Source organism: Rhinoderma darwinii, unplaced genomic scaffold, assembly GCF_050947455.1.
Source record: "Rhinoderma darwinii isolate aRhiDar2 unplaced genomic scaffold, aRhiDar2.hap1 Scaffold_94, whole genome shotgun sequence".
Classification (NCBI taxonomy): Eukaryota; Metazoa; Chordata; class Amphibia; order Anura; family Rhinodermatidae; genus Rhinoderma; species Rhinoderma darwinii.
This window is the reverse complement of record NW_027464514.1, coordinates 2664457-2686330: the sequence shown is the minus strand read 5'-3', so window position 1 is coordinate 2686330 and position 21874 is coordinate 2664457. Positions and strand designations below refer to the sequence as shown.

General features: G+C 43.2%; 1 protein-coding gene across 1 annotated transcript in view; it reads right to left on the bottom strand.

Moving 5' to 3' along the window:
• LOC142733358 (histone-binding protein RBBP4-A-like) overlaps nt 1–21874 on the bottom strand; it is a 153759-nt gene that overhangs the window by 127878 nt on the left and 4007 nt on the right. Inside the window, exons 4-9 of the mRNA XM_075849522.1 lie at nt 18491–18622; nt 10970–11142; nt 10580–10740; nt 8890–9016; nt 6677–6754; nt 6483–6559 (exon numbers count right to left, since the gene is read on the bottom strand). Of these exons, the coding sequence (XP_075705637.1) occupies nt 6483–6559; nt 6677–6754; nt 8890–9016; nt 10580–10740; nt 10970–11142; nt 18491–18622 (748 nt within the window). The remainder of the gene's footprint in view (nt 1–6482; nt 6560–6676; nt 6755–8889; nt 9017–10579; nt 10741–10969; nt 11143–18490; nt 18623–21874) is intronic.

Genomic DNA, 21874 nt, shown 5'->3' with positions numbered 1-21874 from the left:
GGAACTTGATGTGGAGTGAAGCAGCAGCTGTGCCAGAAGTCCAAGATTTCCACTTCTATACAGCGCTTGTAGAGTGTGGTCTCGCTCAAGAGTTTTAGTAAATTGACTTTGCAGCTGCAATTTCAGACAAGAAATGAAGGCAAGAAAAATTCAATATCACAGTTCTTTTTGAGTGAAATAGTGATTTTTACAAAACAAATGCTATTTATTGTAATGGCTTCAAGTGAACATTTGGGTGAAATGACACTCATTACCCATTGTAGCGCCCATGGCCGCGGGCCGTCGGGTTCACTCACCTCCTGACGCCCGCAGCCATGGATCTGTGAGCGCTGGCCTCCGTCTCCCTCCTAGGAGATGCCAGCGCTCACTTCCGCTCCGTCCGGCCGGGTCCCGTAGGGTGCGCGCGCACGCTCGCGCCCGCTCTTAAAGGGCCAGCGCGCGCACATGAAAACAATGTTCATTAACCCAGATGATTTCCTGCCCTATAAGAATGCCCCAGCCCTTCTGATCCTTGCCTGAGCGTTGTTAGTCTTTCCCAGTCTGTCTCGCAAATGGTCCCTTAGTGTCTCCCGTTCCAGCTGTTACCCGTGCCCTGTTACCCTTCCTGTATTCTGCATTGTTTCCGTGCCTACCCGTGTTCAAGTGTCGTCTGCCACGTCAAGTGTCATCTGCCACGCCAAGTGCCATCTGCCACGTCAAGTGCCATCTGCCACGTCAAGTGTTATCTGCCACGCCAAGTGCCATCTGCCACGCAAAGTGCTATCTGCCACGTCAAGTGCCAACTGCCACGTCAAGTGTCTTCTGCCACGTCAAGTGCCATCTGCTCATCGGATACTGCCCGCCACGTCTGGCGCCACTTTCCGTACCTGCCTCCATCCGTGCTGAAGCCACAGCCACCGCCCGGACTATTTCAGGTACCTAAGCATTACTGGCTAATGAAACAAAAATGGTGTGTAGAAAAGGCAGATCCAGCACTCCAATGTATAAAATTTCCAATTTTTATTAGGTCATTTTAAAAACATAGCTTAAGCTATGATTAAGGACCCCAGTGGTCTGAAACGCGTAAGCGTGGTCCCGGGATTTTTGTTTTATCCTTGTTTTTAAAATGACCTAAAAAAAAAAGAAAAAATAAATTGGAAATTTTATACATTGGAGTGCTGGATCTCCCTTTTCTACACACCATTTTTGTTTCATTAGCCTGCAGTCGACACAGGATCAAGCTCAGGAGGATCTACGAGCACCTACAGCTTTTGGATTTTTCATTCATACATTGGTATCAATCAAGCTTCATAAAAACGCATTGGAAAAACGCAATCAAGCATGTTGGTTATGAGGTGAGCAAAACTTTTGGTAAAACATTTTTTCACTTTTCACCTAAGCATTACTGTCTGCCATCTTACTTTCACATAGACTGTGGCCTGGTCAGCTGCCTCCCCGCTACGGCGGAGCGGCCTAGTGGGTCCACAAACCCAGTGTCCGTGACACCCATTCACACACCTACACAAAAGAAAATCGTGTAGAAAAACAATTTAAATCTATTTCAAATGAGCTGCTTGTACAAAGGAGACATACGGTACAGACAGGAAAATCCACACAAATATAAAGGATATTATTGTGCCCCCATAAAATTAAACACAACTAAATAGTGGATGACAAGTCTAAAGTACAATATATACTTCAATCAAAAAATTCATATACAGGGGGATGACTTAAGGAGCTGGTCCTAGATAGTAACAGGAGAGAAGTTCACTTTTCCAGTGGAAAAATATGAGCAATGTTTGCCTGTCTTGTCTGTCCAGTCATAGGAGAGGCACCTGAAGGCACAGTATCTGACAAGTCTTACTCCTCTCCTTGCTTTGTTAAAAACAAAAATAAACAAAACCGTCTTTGCACTGACCAGTTAAAAATGGCATTTTTGTATAAAATATTTATATATAAAACTGAAAGGATTTTTCTGACTAAGATGAATAAAAGCAAGTTGGAATGAATGAGAGGAGCGATTGCTTGCAGAACAGGAAGGTCAATATCCAAGTGCTGGATAAAGAGACATCTGGGAGTAAGATGCCACTAGATCGCAGCAGGGAAATAAAAAAACCAAAGTATATATATATTAGAATTACAACTAGGAGCCCTGTCCCTCTGGATCTACACCACCCTCTGTGTCTTCATCATTGTAGATATTCTCTGCCTGTGGAAACAAACCAAAGCGCTTACCAACTGTTTAAGGTAATTCCGTTTTATTGCAGATATTTTACACATACACACACGCACGCACGCACGCACGTTACCTCTCCTGACATGTCTGTTTTAGTAATCACTTGTAGGGATGCACGATGCATCGAAACTTCGGTACGGTTTCGATACGGTGCATCCCCAAACGGTCCGATACCATTATTTCATGTATGTCGATACTTAGCTGTGCGGGCGCACAGCTTAGTATAGTAATACATGAATGTATGAGAGCGGGGCTGCGGCTGTGTAATACAGCCATTGCCCCGCTCCCGAGTAATGACAAGTGCGCACAGTCAGGATCATGCGATGCGGGCGGCGCTGCACTAATGAGCGGCGGCACGGACGACAGAACATGGCAGGCGTGCTGCAAAACACCCCCATGTTCTGTCCTCAATGCCTGCGTCGCCGCTCATTGGTGCAGCGCCGGCCGCATCACCTCATGCTGACCGACCGCGCACAGTCAGGACAATGACTGTATTACACAACCGCAGCCCTGCTCTATAACGGCGGAGATCAGGGAAACCTCATCTCTGCCGCTATTCTCCTGAATGCTGCGATCATAGCTGACTGCAGCATTGAGAGGTAAATGAGAAAGGGGGATGCCCCTTTGGATCGCATCACAGGTAATTCCTGTGACGCGATCGAGGGACATACCATATATGGGCAGACAGCCAAGGGTCCAATAAAGAACCCCAGGGCTGTGTTACCATATTTCCTGTTAGGGCATACTTAGGTATATCCTAACAACTGCCTGTGTACTATCCGTACACAGGCTAATGTACTGTAATATAGATATATGCCAGTACATTAGTTTAAAAATTAAAGTAAAAACTTAAAGTAATATTAAATAAAATAAAAATACACTTTTTTTTTTTAAAATAAACATTAAAATAAGTCCCAATACATAAAATATACATTCGGAATTGGCGCGGCCGTAATAACCTGCACAACTATTTTTTTGCGTCTTTTAGGATGTGTAAGCCGTAAATAAAATAAAAACGCCTTTTTCACTTATTGTGAGGCTCGTGGTGGGATAATGAATTTAACCTCCATGTGCCTCACATTAATAGTAATTAACCCCATCATGTAACTTACACATTAACCCATTATGACGGAGAAACATGATGGGGTTAATTACTATTAACGTAAGGCACATGGAGGTTAAATTCATCATCACACCTCGTGCCTCACATCAGAAAATGAAAGAACTTTTTTTTTATTTTTTTTATTACTGGTGGCAAAGTATCGTTTTGCTATAGAAATCGCAATACTACACAAAGTATCAGTATCGAAGTCCAAATTCTGGTATCGTGACATCCATAATCACTTGTATTCCCTATAATTCTGGAGCATCTTTTTCTTAAAACTCTGGGTTGTACCTTTCTTCTGTTATTCCTCCTAGAAATGTATGAATAAATTGACAACTGGGATTATCAGTCCCCTTGTCAAAGGGGTGTCCCTACATAGTTTACACCCAGTTGTCAATTTTTTTTCATACATTTGTACGAGGAATAACAGAGGAATAATACAACAATTTCAAGTTTTTGTTCTCCGTAGCTAGATGGGTTTCCAACTCAATCTTTGGTTCTAAAGCGAATGTCAGATGTCAAAGACATTTGATTTTTGCCAGTGGATGGCACCAATTTTGAGTTGATCCGCCAACAATCTAATGTCTGTCAAAAAATCTGTAGTCACGGTTAACAAAAGATTTGGGCAGGTTAAAACACGATCAGATCCAGCAGTCTGCTAGAAACGTATGCCTTTCCCAATTTCATAAACATTCACATTTGACCAAGCTAAATTTTCAGGGTAATAGAGGAATTAGGAGTGACCACTATCATCCGACAATTTTACAATATAATCTAAGGATTAGGAGAATGCCTCAATACCATTATTTTATTCCCTCAAGGGGAACCCCTCTTAACATGCCTTATTAGGGCATATGACGCCAGCATGTCCCCCGCTTGCCACCCTCTATGAGCCAGAGCGTATGACCAGCATCTAAATGATACGTTTAAACTGCAGAGCCTGCTGCAGGGGGAAGTGTATGGCCTGCTGTGACATCCCCAAGGACCCTAGCTAAATGCTGAGGCTTACGGAAGCTAAACACATGCAAATATCTAAAGTATAAAAATTAAAAAGAACAAACAGAAAAACTACTTTACTACATGCAAATTTAGTGGTGTATAATATTAAAAACAATTTGCTACTTTATCAAAACTCACCATTTGCCAAACTTGCATAATATTGTCTTCAGATACTGAACATATAACCCAAGGCTCATTAGGATTCCATGAAAAGTCTGAAATCTTTGCAGTGTGACCTCCATGAATAAACTGAGGAAAACAAAGAAAATGAATGAATGGAAAAAATAAAATAAAAAAAAGACTTAAAAGGAGATTTCCCACGAGAGACATTTATGACACATCCGCAGGATGTCATAAATGTCAGATAGATGCAGGTCCCCAGCTTTGGGACCCGCACCTATTTCCAGAACAGGGCCCCCTAAACCCCATTCAGCCGCTGTGTGTTGCGGCTGATTGAGGTGCTTTCCGACCATGAAAAAAAGTTATATGGTCATGAGTTACGTAAACAGCATAACTCGGAGCTACGCTGTTTACGCAAGCCTCATAGAGCTTAATGGTAGTTACGGAAACAACGTAGCTTGCATGCTACTTCTGTAACTGCCATTCACTACTATTGGAGTTACGGAAACAGCGTAGCTCAGCGAGTTACGTAAACGGCGTAACTCACGACCATATAACTTTTTCATGGTCGGAAAACACATCATCCAGCCGCAAAACACAGCGGCTGAACGGGGTTTAGGAGGCCCCGTTCTGGAGATAGGTGGGACCCGCATCTGACATTTATGACACATCCAGAGGATATGCCTCTCGTGGGAAAACCCCTTTAACACATATCAGGCTTACGGATATCAAATATCGACATAGCTACTTACCAGCAACTCAGGGGGGCCGTCTTCAGCATCCTCTGGATGAAAAAAATATTAACCCCTTGACGACATGTGATAGGGGGTGTGTTTGGGGTAGTATTGAGGAGGCTCAATGGCAAAGCCCACTCCATACTCTGTGTGAACTGTATGTAGCAGCCAACACCCAACCGCAACAGTCAAGTGATCGCAGCGTCTGTGCCGTTAGAAAGAGTGGAACAGACCCCTCTGATAGCCTATTGGCTGTGATGTGGGGTTCCGATGGTTGTCATGGCAGCCTGGGGGCCTAATAAAGGCCCCCAGATGTGCTGTCTGTTCCTATTAAGCCCTGCCGGAGCTTAAAAGGAGGGCCGGGTAACCGTAAAATACACTGCAATATACAAGTACTGGAGTGTAATATACCAGCGACCAAAGAATCGTTTGTTCAAATCCCCTAGTGACACAAAATTCAAGTGGTTTTTAATATACAAAAAAATAGAAATGTATTTTTTACAGCACATTGAATGTTGTAAAAACTAAACCCAGAAAACTGGTGGGAGGTTTTTTTCCCCCCATTTCAACCCAAAGTACTTTTTTTCCCCCGTAGTACATTAAATAGTGACATCAAAAACGACAACTACTCATGCAAACAGAAGAGAAAAAAAATAAATAAAAAGTCCTCATAGCGACATCTATAGAAAAACGTATGGACTTTGGAAAGCGAGGCGGGGGGGCTTGGAGAAGGCAAGAAAATAATAAAATTGGCTGCGGCACCAAAGTTTTCAGAGCTATTTAACCTTGAACCGGCGGTCATTTAAGAGAACGGTGTTCTGAGCAAAAATCAGTCTGCAAATGTCACTGATCAAATTCTGGCACTACACAAAAAAACAAAACCCTACACTATTATATGTACATAGAACTCTTCTTTGGCAGTATACAGTAACCTTGAAAGAGACCTATCAATCAAATTGATCCCTTTAAAGAAAAGGTTGGCAATACCGCCTATAGTGAAGCATGAAGAATTAAAATCCCCTTCCATATCAGTACAACAGTGTGTATGTTGTCGACCTAGTCACAGGCTACAGATATCTAGAAAGTCTTGACACATGCAGGGCAACAATGCAAAATTTTAATTCCACACATCCACACTCCTATCGAAACGCATCAGCATGTAAAATAGACATCAATTGTGCAAATCCCTAATCTATTAGTTTAAATTCATTACAAAACCTACAATTCAATATTCCCTGTATACAAGTCGCATGAAAACATTCTAAACTAATGACGGTCAGTAAACAGGTGTTGAAGCACTGCGTCGTACCTTAAATCCCAGACATTCAACCTCCGATCAGTACCACTAGATGCCAATATAGTTTCATTGTGTGGGGACCACTGTACCTGCAGGTAAATTAAGACGATGCAATAAAGTTATCCTGTATATACTAGAATTTGGCATCCATCACATCTTGCTGATGCCAGTTTAAACAGAATTCACTAAGAATTACTGATCTATACCTGGAAAATTTCATCTTTATGGGACTCAAAAGAATGTAACTTCAGTTTCAGATTACGCAAATCCCACAATGCCACAGTCTATTGATAGAGCAAAAATGTGTTAATAGGTAGCAAATCAATTCACTCCAAAAGTTGTTACAAAAAAACACACTAAGCAATACCAAAACTATAAAAACAAATCAAAATTAGTCAACTGAAATATTGCAGATTAACGCATTACATACATTTTAGATTGACAAAAACTATGCGGTGTGCAATTTCCTGCGCCATTTGCATGTAAATATCTATACATGCTTAACCAGAAACATTGTTCAAATACATTGTTTTCTGTTAACTCTGTTCTAGAAAAGCATAATCTATGGAGCACTGCAAATTCAGTGATTAAAACTCCCTCTAAGGCTGGATTCACACGAACGTGGCGTTTTTGCGCACGCAAAAATCACTTGCCAGCTCCGTGTGTCATCCGTGTATGATGCGCGGCTGCGTGATTTTCGCGCAGCCGCCATCATAGAGATGATTCTAGGCGACGTCAGTCACTGTCCAGGGTGCTGAAAGAGTTAACTGATCGGCAGTAACTCTTTCAGCACCCTCGACAGTGAATTCCGATCACAATATCGAGAAACCTGTTAAAAAAAAAAAGAGGTTCGTACTTACTGAGAACTTCCCGGCCGTTGCCTTGGTGACGCGTCCTTGGTGACGCGCCTCTCTTGACATCTGGCCCCACCTCCCTGGATGACGCCGCAGTCCATGTGACCGCTGCAGCCTGTGCTTGGCCTGTCATTGGCTGCAGCTGTCACTTGGACTGAATTGTCATCCCGGGAGGTCAGACTGGAGGAAGAAGCCGGGAGTTCTCGGTAAGTAGGAACTTCTTTTTTTTTTACACGTTCATGTATATTGGGATCGGAAGTCACTGTCCAGGGTGCTGAAACAGTTGAACTCTTTCAGCACCCTGAACAGTGACTATCTCCTGACGTCGCGTACCGGCCATTTTTTTGCCGGGTTCGGCCAAAACGAGTTCGACCGAACCCGGTGAAGTTCGGTTCGGTTGTCCGGGTTCGCTCATCTAAAAGACACTCCGTTTGGATGTTTGTAAACAGAAAAGCACCACGTGCTTTTCTGTTTACATTCATCCTTTTGACAGCTCTTGCGCGAATCACGCAGTTCGCACGGAAGTGCTTCCGTGCGGCATGCGTGGTTTTCACGCACCCGTTGACTTCAATGGGTGCGTGATGCGTGCAAAACGCCCAAAGAACGGACATGTCGTGACTTTTTTTCAGCGGACTCACGCTGAGCAAAAATCACGGACATGTCTACACGGCCCCATAGACACATATAGGTCCGTGCAACGCGCGTGCAAATCATGCGCGTTGCACGCACGTATTTCCAATTCGTCTGAATAAAGCCTAAGGGCTCATTCAGACGAACGTGAATAACGTCCGTGTGCTGCGCATGGAAATCACGTGCAGCACACGGATCCATTGGTTTCAATGGGGCCATTCACACATGCAGGGGTTTTCATGCAGCGAGAGTCCGTTGAGTGAAACTCACTGCATGTCCTATATTGGTGCGTTACGCATGCACATCCGTGTGCAATGCGTGATTTGCACATCAATTCAATTTGCGAGTGCGTGAATAATGCATGCCAATCGGATATGCTTGTGTGAATGGAGCCTAAGGGCTTGTACACGTAACGAAATTGCTTCAGAAAAGTTCTGAAGCATCTCCGTGAAAACCAGCAGACAACCTGCTGCGGAAAAACCACACCCTTTCATGCATTTATATTGCTACGTTTTTTTTTTCAAGCCTGTGTAATGTTGATATCTCCTCTGAAAAACGCAGCAATTCAGTCCACTTTCCACAGCAGCAATGGACATGCTGCGGAAAGAAGAATATGCAGCGCAGGTGAATTTCAAGACTGAAATTTTATGCAGCGTGTGGATGACATTTGAGCATTCACAACCACTTTGCTGCGTATTTTCCACCCGCATTTCCAGATGGAAAATACGTAGCAATTCCGTTACGTGTGGACAAGCCCTAAAGTGGTGCTCACATTGTAGTCTTTATGGGCTTTATATTCAGCTAAAAACAAAACTTGACTAAAAAAAAATGGAAAGTTTTTCCTTTATACGTTTCTTCTGTTTAGCATCCACTCCAGCAAAAACTGCACCAAAATGTAAATGTTTGAGAAAGGCCTAAGAGAATGATTGTATTACCTTGTCTGCAGACCCAGTAGCTAAGATGAACTCACTATAGGGGTTAAATGACAAGCAGTTGACCTCAGCTGTGTGAGCGTCCACAGAATGACTTGGTTTTGATGTGTTGTTTGATCGAGTGTCCCATCTACAACAGAGAGAATAGGAACAGTGAGGCAAAAGGATAAACACAATGAAGATTTCAAATTCCATAAACCTTGGGACCTGGTCGGTAACCATAAAACAGATATCTAGCTTCTCCATCTCTAGGTCGGAATACAAATGTTAACATACAACTACATTATAGTAGTCTGAAACCAGCCTTAGATATCCCTATGACGCAGTTACTTTGGGTCATTAGAACATCGGTCGGGGCAGCCCTGCGGCCACATTTTACCTTACCTTGTTCACCAAACCATTCTCCACTGTTTGACAATTACCGCCACTTCATTCCTGACTCATTATAAACAAAGCCTCATAAACCAGTGATCGCTACTGATCTTGTGACTAAAAGCAAATGCATTAGCCTGAAATCCACATCAGTGGCTAGACTCACATGTAAAACTGGGCAGAAATTTGCTTAAAAGGGGGTTTTCCTAGGATTTTGATGACTTATCCTTAGGATAGGTAATCAGATCGGTAAGGGGCGGATTAAAATCCCCCACGATCAGCTGACTGAAGTGGCCGTGGTGCTTCGTCCTCTTCATTGCTCACCAGGCACAGATAGTGGCTGTGGCTGGTACTGCAGCTCAGTCCCATGCACTTGGATGGCAAAAAGCTGCTTGTGTTTTACAGTCAACATAACTGTATGAGGGCTTGTTTGCATGACAAAATAGTTTTTAATTACATAATTTTTGGGTACATTAACTGGTCTTGATAGCCTTTGAGAGTGTTTGCGTGTGGTCAATGGAACACCTGTAGCTGGACGTCTGGCTCGTAGCCCAATGTCATGCAAACGCCTTCTGATATTTGTGTCGACACTGGTTGCCGCCCTAGGCTTCGGATGTGACGTTCAATTTCACTTGCAGTACAGAATGGATCACTACGCGCCATTCTTCCAATCAGACTAGTCTTGCTGTCATTCCAGTTCGTTGTTCCCCCAGCCTACGGGACACACAATGTTGAGCAGTGCTGACATCTCTGCCTAGGCTCGTAGCGATAGTAATAAACCAAGGCCTCTCAGTTCAAAGATTCTGTCCCTGTCAGTTTGCGACAAGTGACGATAACTCTTACAACGACGAAGAGGAGGCATCGCACAATCATCCCACACCACTTGATCTGATTTTTGAGGTATCATGTGGTTAAAAAAAACTTTGCTTTCAGTCTGGCTTTTATGCTCGTCCCACATGCCACAGATTGGAGCTCGGTGCTTGAAAATGTGATCACTTGCAGATCTTAGCGACACCTGCTGCTTCCTTGATTTGCACAACCTTATAGCTTGCCCTTCTTGGTGTTGCAATTTCAACGTTGAGGAGTGTATAGAAAACTTTGTAACATGTTAGGGAAAAATAGCAAATTCCCCACTGAACAGCACAATGTAGACTTTTTAAAGGTTTAAATCTCCTCTGCACACCGTCTCCAAAAAATAAATATCCAAATAAAATACAGAACACAGGAAGGAGCAAGATGGAGAGAATATGGATTTTTTTTCTTAATGACATTTATACACTCATTCAAGTCACACATTTTACCAGACGAGTACAACACGTACATCATGAGTTTCTGGTCATCGGCTACAGATCCAAATAGGGATTCATGTAGTAAGTGCCAGGAAACATCTTCCACCACGGCAGTATGTCCTGTAAAAATGGTCTTGGCATCAACCACCTTGCCCTCTTTGGGCACTGCACTGATATCCCACAAGCAAATTGTCTGCAAGGTTAAAAAAAACATGTATTAATCAGGTCAATTAATTCTGCAGTGACATAAATGTACCTATAAAACAAAAGAATCTAAAAGCAATTCTAGAAAAAAAATCTGCTATAATAAAGTAAAGCTAGACTGCCCTGCTTGTGAACACCTTACAATATTTTAGTGGGGGCTCAGTATAAAGCATTGCGATTTTAAAACAAGGAAAACAAAACAAACGAAAATGACTTACATGGTCATCAGATGCACTAAGTAGGTTTCCACTAAGATTAGGATTCCAGGACAATCCATATCCTTCCTTTTGGTGACCACGAAGCCGGAGATCAGGGTTACATTCACCTGATGGATCTATACAATGAGAGAAGGGCTTTCTTATACGCAACAGCAAAAAGGTACTTGAAGCACCTTATACAGTTGATGTAATCTCAAATATATGAAAAAATTCGAAACTATTTAAACTGAATATTTATCAAATAAAAAAAAAAAATCTACACTTCTCAAATCTGAATGCTGCTGGCTCAAAAAAAGACAGTAGCACTTTCACTTCAATGCCCAGATTTGGCTGTACACAATTTGCTATGGAATTTACTTAAATTAACATATTTCACCTTGCAAACCTTGATCGTGAAGCCAATCTTTACCGTGGATTCACACTAAACTTCTGCAACAAAACCTACCGCATGTGAATCCGTTATAGTCAAGTTTACAAATAGCAATTCACTAAAGTAAAGTAAAGTAAAGTGGTCACCACCCCCAGACGAAGGCATTAGCGCCGAAACGCGCGTTGGGGTGGACCTTGGCTGCATTCACTCTGCTTATTTACCATGGGTATGTGAGACTTTATCTATTTTGTGCAATTTCACTTACCTTATTACTGGATTTTCTTGCATGTTTGATCCCATTGTATCCCATTTTGACCACACAGGTGTTTCATAGATTTTATTAAAATTCGGCAGTGAAAATAAAAATATATATTTTTTCCAATATGACATGGCTTTAGCTCAAAATGTTTCACTTTCTCAACAAATAAAAGGAGAAAAGCACGCAAACATTTGTGAAGCAATTTCTATGGTACGGCAATACCCTATATGTGATCATAAACTTCTGTTTGGGCACAAAGTAGGGTTCAGAAGGGAAGGAGCGCCGTTTGGCTATTGTAGTGCATATTTTGCTGGTTTGGTTTCTGGGCGCTATGTCACCTTTGAAAAGCCCCTGTGGGACCAAAACAGTAGAAACCCCCCCAGAAGTGACCCCATTTTGGAAACGACACCCCTCAAGGTATTCACCTAGGGGTGTAGTGAGTGAGTCAAAATGGCAATTTTTCCATAGATATGCCAATATGTGGCGCCCAGCTTGTGCCACCATGAAAAGATAGCTCTCTAATTATTATGCTGTGTTTCCCGGTTTTAGAAACACCCTACATGTGGCCCTAATCTTTTGCCTGGAAGATCGACAGGGCTCAGGAGTAAAAGAGTACCATACGAAATTGAGGCCTAATTTTGCGACTTACAAAGTATTGGTTCACAATTGCAGAGGCTCTGATGTAAAATAATAAAATAAACTCCTGAGAAGTGATGTCATTTTGGAAACTACACCCCTCAAGGCATTTTTTATTTAGACAGGTCTTTTCCATAAATGATTGTGCTGCGGATGGTGCAATGTAAAAATTTCAGTTTTTCCCCAGATATGACATTTCAGTGGCAAATATGTTGTGCCCAACCTGTGCCACTGGAGACACACACCCCAAAAATTGTTAAAAGGGTTCTACCTGGTTTGGCGATGCCATATATGTGGAAGTAAACTGCTGTTTGGGCACGCTGTAGGTTTCAGAAGGGAGGGAGCAACATTCGGCTTTTGGACTGTGGATTTTGCTTGGTAGTAGTTTTGTTTGGAGTTTTACTGGTATTTTAGTTTACAATGTGGGAGCATATGTAAGCTTGGCAGAGTACATCAGGGGCATAGTCAGGTGGTATAATAATGGGGCGAAAAAAACAATAACATAATCCATAGATGTGTGTTACGCTGTGAAGCAATCCTTTCTGCACAGGCCGGTGTCGCACTGATAAATGGTGTCCTTTCTTATCCCCCTTTTGGTCCACACTCTGAACCTTTGCAGTTTGGCTAATTTTGCTGGAAAGTGTTGTCCTGGTATAATACGGGCACCCTCGCTTCCAGCAGATATGTTTGAGTCCTCCCCTTCCTGGTTCCCTAATTTTAGGGCCTTGATAAATCACTGCTTGAAAACAGAAAAAATGTTCCCCTCGTGCCTGCACAACTGCATATTTTGTATTTCCTGACTTATTGGAGCCTTAACTTATTTTAATTTGTTCACAGACGTAGCGGTATGAGGGCTGTTTTTTTGCAGGACGAGCTGTAGTTTTTATTGTTACCATTATGGGGTACATGTGACTTTTTGATCACTTTTTACCCTTTTTTTTGGGAGTCAAGGTGACCAAAAAACAGCAATTCTGGCATAGTTTTTCTAGTTGTTTTTTTATATAGCGTTCACCACGCTTTATAAATTACATGTTAACTTTATTCTGCGGGTCAGTACAATTCCGGTGATACTAAAGTTATGCACTTTTTTACGTTTTACAACTTTTTGCACGATAAAATTTTGTAAAAAGAATGTATTTTTTTCTGTCGCCATGTTGTAAGAGCCATAACGTTTACATTTTTTAGTCGATGGAACTGCATGAGGGCTAGTTTTTTTTGCGAGACGATCTATAGTTTTGATAGGTACCATTTTTGACTACATGCAAAATTTTGATCACTTTTTATTTACATTTTTGGAAGGCAAAGTGACCAAAAAACAGCAATTCTGGCAATGTTGTTTAGTTTTTTTTTAGGGCGTTCACAAAGCGGGATAAAAAAAAACAAGTTTTTTATAGTTTAGGCCGTTACAGACGAGGCAATACCAAATATGTATGGTTTGCTTATTTTTTTCAATAATAAATGGCTTGATAAGGGAAAAATGGCAATTGTGTTTAATTTTAATGCTTGAAACTTTTATTTTTTTAAATTTGTATTTTTACTTTTTTTACACTTTTTTTTTAGTCCCACTAGGGATATGGCAGGGCTGCCGATTTGCTACAAACCACTAAGATGCAGCGATCGCTTTCATTTGCTGCATATAGGGGTTAATGGCAGGAATCATAGCTAGCGCCAGTTCCTGCCGTTACAGCAGTGTGTCAACTGTAACGTACAGTAGACACCACTGCACAGCCGTCTCCATCTAGCCGTCCATACCGGAATCCTTTTAGTCTCTGTCTCCGAGCGAGGCATAGAAGGCTTCCGCAGCTGGCAGACTGACAGGCCTCCAGTTGCCATAGCAGAAACCTGCAACCAAGTGATCACGTTGCTGGGGTGCCGGTGTCTAAAAACGCTTCAGATGCTGCGATCTCTATTAAACACAGCATCTAAGGGGTTAATCGGCCGAATCGGAGGCTAGCTCCGGTCTTAGACGTTACATCAGGGTGTCAGCTGTAACATACAGCTGCCACCCGGTGGTGATGGTGCGGTTTCAGCTCCTGAGCCCGCACTATCACCGAGGCGCAATTGCACTGCCGCTTGCGGGAACCGCTGCCCGATAGCGCCGTATATATATTTTATTAAGACGTCTTATGAGTGGGGTCTGAATGGTGACAAGTGCATTATAAGGGTATGTGCACACACACTAATTACGTCCGTAATGGACGGACGTATTTCGGCCGCAAGTCCCGGACCGAACACAGTGCAGGGAGCCGGGCTCCTAGCATCATACTTATGTACGATGCTAGGAGTCCCTGCCTCGCTGCAGGACAACTGTCCCGTACTGTAATCATGTTTTCAGTACGGGACAGTAATTCCACGGAGAGGCAGGGACTCCTAGCATCGTACATAAGTATGATGCTAGGAGCCCGGCTCCCTGCACTGTGTTCGGTCCACTACTTGCGGCCGAAATACGTCCGTCAATTACGGACGTAATTAGTGTGTGTGCACATACCCTTACAGTCTCTGTAGTAAGGCACATAGGCAGTCTTTAAAGGGTTAATACTTCAGAATTCTCTGCGTGACTTCATAATGAATGAGACATGCATGTATCAGTATTAAACACCTGTAGGAACCATGAAAACTGTGTTTATGTAATAAAAACCCATGAATGAAGATTCTATAAAAGACCATATCACCACGTGCAGCGCCATATTTAATGCGCCTGAGGACCTTGAGTTTTACAACCCCACAAGACGCGGACCTGGATGTGAAGCCGATTCACCCAAGATCACAGTTCTACCACTGTTTATGATGAATTATTAGTTGGCGTTAACCTCCTAAGCCCAGAGGAAGGGCAATCCTCCAGCCATGGTTTCCCTAGAGGTTTACTCCACAGGGGGGTTTTCCTCTCCTGAGTGCTGGAGGGTGACTCTTCGTTAGTCAGGGGTTACCCATATATTGCCAAAATAATTGGCTATTTAAAGAGGCTCTGTCACCAGATTTTGCAACCCCTATCTGCTATTGCAGCAGATAGGCGCTGCAATGTAGATTACAGTAACGTTTTTATTTTTAAAAAACGAGCATTTTTGGCCAAGTTATGACCATTTTTGTATTTATGCAAATGAGGCTTGCAAATGTACAACTGGGCGTGTTTACAGTAAAAGTACAACTGGGCGTGTATTATGTGTGTACATCGGGGCGTTTTTACTTCTTTTATTAGCTGGGCGTTAGGAATGCGAGAGTATGATGCTGACGAATCAACATCATCTACTTCTGTTCGTTAACACCCAGCTTCTGGCAGTGCAGACACAGCCGTGTTCTCGAGAGATCACGCTGTGACGTCACTCACTTCCTGCCCCAGGTCCTGCATCGTGTCGGCCACATCGGCACCAGAGGCTACAGTTGATTCTGCAGCAGCATCAGCGTTTGCAGGTAAGTAGCTACAACGACTTACCTGCAAACGCCGATGCTGCTGCAGAATCAACTGTAGCCTCTGGTGCCGATGTGTCCTCGCTCGTCCGACACGATGCAGGACCGGGGGCAGGAAGTGAGTGACGTCACAGCGTGATCTCTCGAGAACACGCTGTGTCTGCACTGCCAGAAGCTGGGCGTCAGAACGCCCAGCTAGTAAAAGAAGTAAACACGCCCAGATGTAACACACATAATACACGCCCACATATTACAAATAGACAGATATCTCCTTTCCACATGAGCCAATAACCTCCCTGTGTTTGCCCCAATGGTTGCCCCCCATGTACGTAAGTACACAATTACAATAGATGGGTACACATCCTCAGGTTAAGTTATTGACCCACAGGTGGCTTCATTTTAGTCAAAATCTAAGTGAACGCTCGGCTAATTTATTGACATATGTTGTAACAAATTTATGATCACACATGTACATGGAAAATCTGTCACAACATACATCACATGGTAAATCTGTCACGACATACATCACATGGTAAATCTGTCACGACATACATCACTGCCATTAATTTCACACTAGATAAAATGAAGGCACTTTTTCTACACCAGGGTCTGTGTGGATGATGCGACATATAATAATTCTTGTAATGACTAAGTCCTTGATTTGTCCTCTCCTGTCAGGTTGTTAAAAATTCAATTCAGATATTACTTAGACTAAGTTCACATCTCGTTTTGTGCACACGTTTGTGATATTCGACGACGTATACGTTATTAAAGTTACAACGTATGCATTTGTAACATAGGGTTACGTTTTTTTGTAGTATGCGTCGTATACGCGTTTATATGTTTGTGTCTGTTCTTACTTCTAAAAACGTTTACTTTTTTTGTTCTTGAGCCAAATCAAACTTTGTAAAGTCAAGATTTTCCATATGTGGTGACAAAAACGTATACGTTTTACCAGTGGCGTAACTACCGCCGTAGCAGCCGCTACGGGGCCCGCGGCATGGCCGGAGGCTCCCCTAGCAGCCACTATGGCTGCTACAGCGCGACGCCACTGAACACTACGGCAGAGCAAGGAGGTATCTCCCGCTCTGCCATTAAACAAAAAACATGTATCCCCTATCCACAGGACAGGGGATATATGTGTGATCGCTGGCAGCGATAAGGAGAATGGGGGACTGAAAGTCCCCTGAAGTTCTCCATCACATACCTCGGACTTCCGGGGTCTGTGTCGGCAGCTCCGTAGAAATGAATGGAGCGCCGGTCGCGCTTGTGCGCATGCGTGACCAGCGCTCCTTTCATTTTTATTGAGCTGCGCAGACGCCGGAAGTCAGAGGTTAGTCATGGAGAACTTCAGGGGACTTTCAGTTCCCCATTCTCCTTATCGCTGCCAGCGATCACACATGTATCCCCTATCCTGTGGAGAGGGGATGCATGGCGTTACCTACAGGGGGGGGGACTCTGCATGGCGTTACCTACAGGGGGGGGACTCTGCATGGCGTTACCTACAGGGGGGGGACTCTGCATGCCGTTACCTACAGGGGGGGGACTCTGCATGGCGCTACCTACAGGGGGGGGACTCTGCATGGCGTTACCTACAGGGGGACATAGATTCTGGATGGCGTTACCTACAGGGGGGGAACTCTGCATGGCGTTACCTACAGGGGGGAATCTGCATGGCGTTACCTACAGGGGGGGGACTCTGTATGGCGTTACCTACAGGAGGGGAATCTGCATGGCGTTACCTACAGGGGGGGGACTCTGTATGGCGTTACCTACAGGGGGGGACTCTGTATGGCGTTACCTACAGGGGGGGGACTCTGCATGGTGTTACCTACAGGGGGGGGACTCTGTATGGTGTTACCTACAGGGGGGTCTCTGCATGGAGTTACCTACAGGGGGGGGACCCTGCATGGCGTTCTCTACAGAAGGGGCTGTATGGCGTTATCTACAGGGGGGGGCTGTAAAAAAGGCACTATCTACATGTGGGGGGTTGTGTGTCACCCAGGGGAGGGGGGGCCCCAGTCAAAAGTTTGCTATGGGGCTCAGTCTTTCCTAGTTACGCCCCTGCGTTTTACTTATGCAAACGTAGGGTTTAATATTGCATACGTCGTCTATATGTCGCCATTGACTTCAATACAAATAAAAACTTATACGTGTGGTATAAGTTTTGGAAAGGTACTGAAAAGCGTAGTAGACTACGCTTCTCAGTACATGGAAAAAAATAAGGAAAGAACGTAAGCACACAAAACGCATGCACAACTACACCATTACGCATCATGCACACGACCGTGTGTGCCATCCGAGTCCCGTCAGTGATCCGAGGAAAGATAGGACATGTTATATCTTTCCTCCGTTCGGAGACTCGGACCATTTTTCACCCGCTAAAGTGAACGGGTCCGTGAAGACTATTGTGTACCACTCGGATGCAGTCAAAAACGGGCCGAGTGGCACAACGGTCGTGGGCATGAGGCTTTAGGGCATCCGTCCTGACCATAAAAATCAATGTGCACGCCGTGGCACACATTTTGACACTGCTATATCACGGCAAAACGTGCACGCCAGATGTACAGTAAAAACGAGATGTAAACTTAGCCTGTCATGTGTTTGTGGAAAAGCTGGATGATAGCAAATATGTCCACCATTACAACTGTTGCATGTATTGTCATCCATCTTTCCCAGAAACCTGAATGGCAAAAGTGCCATGTTACACAATATCTCACATCTTACAGTATAACTCGGCAGACTTGCTGTTCAGAATAAGAAGACTGCTGGGGGGAACAGCTGTAGGAGCTGTAATGGTGGACATGTCACCCAGCTTTCCCCTAAACGGATGTGACTAACAACTTGATACCAGGGAGCTCAGAGTGCACTGCCGCCAGACACGGGACGCTTATGTGCAGGAGAGCTGTGTACCTCAGCTGCTGGATGACAGGACGTGCCAATACTCCAGAGTTCCTGGGCATCGTCACGAAGAGCTGGTGTCCTGGGAAAAGGAAAGTGAGTGATGGGTCTGTACTGCAACACAGTTCAGTTCTGAAGTGGCTTTTAGGGCCTTATATATTAGAAATCCCCCATAAATCACCCCATTTTAAAAACTGCACCCCTCAAAGTATTCAAAACAGCATTTAGAAAGTTTATTTACCCTTTAGGCATTTCACAAGAATTAAAGTAGAGGTGAAATGTACAAATTAAATTTTTTTTTGTTGCAGAACTTCATTTTTAATTCATTGTTTTCTGTAACACAGAAGGTTTTACGAGAGAAACGCAACTCAACATTCATTGCCCAGATTCTGCAGTTTTTACAAATATCCCACACATTGCCCTAGTGTGCTAATGGACTGAAACACAGGCCTCAGAAGCAAAGGAGCACCTAGTGGATTTTGGGGCCTTCTTTTTATAAGATTATATTTTAGGTACCATGTCAGGTTTGAAGAGGTCTTGTGATGCCAAAACAAAGGAAACACCCCCAAAAAAGACCCCATTTTGGAAACTACACCCCACAAGGAATTTATCTAGGGGTGTTGTGAGGATTTTGACCCCACAGGTGTTTCATAGATTTTATTACAATTTGGACGTGAAAATAAAAACATTTACATTTTTCCAGTAAGATGTCGTTTTAGCTAAAAAGAAAAACTATTTCCACAAAGAATAAAGAGGCAAAAGCCCCCCAACATTTGTAAAGCAATTTCTCCAGCCAGAGTATGTAAATACCCGATAAGTGGTCATAAACGGCTGTTTGGGCACACGGCAGGGCTTAGAATGGAAGGCGCTCTATTTGGCTTTTGGAGTGCAGATTTTCCTGGATTGGTATCTTGGCACCATGTCACTTTTGCAAAGCCCCATGTGGGACCAAAACAGCGAAAATTCCCAAAAAAGTGATTCCATTTAGTATACTACACCCCTTAAAGGAATTAATTTAGGGGTGTAGTGAGCATTTTGACTCCACAGGGGTTTAATAGATTTTATTAGAATTGGGCAGTGAAAATAAAAAAATTTACATTTTTCCAATAAGATGTTTTAGCTAGAAAAAAAATCAAGTTCCACAAGGCATAAAGAGGAAAAAGCCCCCCAACATTTGTAAAACAACTTCTCCAGCCAGAGTATGTAAATACCCCATATGTGGTCATAAACGGCTGTTTGGGCACACGGCAGGGCTTAGAATGGAAGGCGCTCTATTTGGCTTTTGGAGCACAGATTTTGCTGGATTAGTTTCTCGGCACCATGTCGCATTTGCAAAGCCCCTGAAGGACCAGTACAGTGGAAGCTCAAGAAAAGTGCCACATTTTAAGAAACTACACCCATTGAGGAATTAATCTAGGGGTGAACTGAGCATTGACTCCACAGGTGTTTCATAGTTTTTAATTAGAATTGGGCAGTCAAAATAAAACATTTTACATTTTTTCAAAAAGATGTAGCTTTAGCACAAAACTTTTCTTTTTTTCAACAAATAAAGGAAAAAAAGAACCCCAGTATTTGTAAAGCAATTTCTCCCGAGTACGGCAATACCTCATATGTGGTCATAAACTTCTGTTTGGGCACAAGGCAGAGCTCAGAAGAGAAGGAGCGCTATTTGGCTTTTGAAGCACAGATTTTCCTGGATTGGTTTCTTGGCACCATGTCGCTTTTGCAAAGCCCAATGTGGGACCAAAACAGTGAAAATTCCCAAAAAAGTGATTCCATATCGTATACAACACCCCTTGAAGTAATTAATTTAGGGGTGTAGTGAGCATTTTGACTCCACAGGTGTTTCATAGATTTTATTAGAATTGGGCAGTGAAAATAAAAATATATATTTTTTCCAATAAGACATAGCTTTAGCTCAAAATGTTTCATTTTCTCAACAAATAAAAGGAGAAAATGCACCCCAACATAAGTAAAGCAATTTCTATGGTACGGCAACACCCCATATGTGGTCATAAACTGCTGTTTGGGAACACAGTAGGGCTCAGAAGGGAAGGAGCGCCGTTTAGCTATTGGAGTGCAGATTTTGCTGGATTGGTTTTTTGGCACTATGTCACCAAAACAGTAGAAACCCCCCAGAAGTGAGCCCATTTTGGAAACAACAGCCCACAAGGTATTCACCTAGGGGTGTACTGAGAATGTTAACCTCGCATGTGTTTTACAGAAATTAGTGTACACTCGATGTTGCAGAGTGAAAATAGCAATTTTTCCATAGATATGCCAATATGTGGTGCCCAGCTTGTGCCACTATGAAAAGACAGCTCTCTAATTATTATGCTGTGTTTCTCGGTTTTAGAAACACCCTACATGTGACCCTAATATTTTGCCTGGACGATCAACAGGGCTCAGGAGTAAAAGAGTAACATACGAAATTGAGGCCTAATTTGGCGATTTACAAAGTATTGGTTCACAATTGCAGAGGCTCTGATGTGAAATAATAAAAGAAACTCCTGAGAAGTGTTGCCATTTTGTAAACTACACCCCTCAAGGCATTAATTAAGGGGTGTAGTGAGCATTCCCCCCCCCACAGGTCTTTTCCATAAATGATTGTGCTGCGGATGGTGCAAAGTAAAAATTGCAGTTTTTCCCCAGATATGACATTTCAGTGGCAAATATGTCGCGCCCAGCTTGTGCCACTGGAGACACACACCCAAAAAATTGTTAAAAGTGTTCTCCCTGGTTTGGTGATACCATATATGTGGACATGGACGGACTGGGACCTAAAATCAGCCCTAGCATTTTTAAGCACACAGGCCCACCGCAGGCCATACGCAGCTGCCAGTGTTGGGCTGGGAATACCATTCAGCTATACAAGACATGGGGAGATTTATTAAAACAGGTGTAAACAGGTGTAGATGAAAAGAGGAATAGTTCCTGATATCTCCAACTCCAACGAACCCACTGCTATTCTACGAGTATAATGAACATGCTCATTATTCTAGAGGATTTTTTTCGCTTAGCCGAATAAAAATGAAGCAGACTTATTTCTTCTGCATGTGAATGGGGTTTAAAAGTAGGCCAATGAACATAGGTAACCCGGGCCAATGTGATGTAAACTAACCAATGACAGCTTAGAGTCTACTGTCAAAGACCCAGGAAGGTAAGTATGATAATGGTTTTGCTTTTTTACTTAGGCTGGGTTCACACGACCTATTTTCAGACGTAAACGAGGCGTATTATGCCTCGTTTTACGTCTGAAAATAGGGCTACAATACGTCGGCAAACATCTGCCCATTCATTTGAATGGGTTTGCCGACGTACTGTGCAGACGACC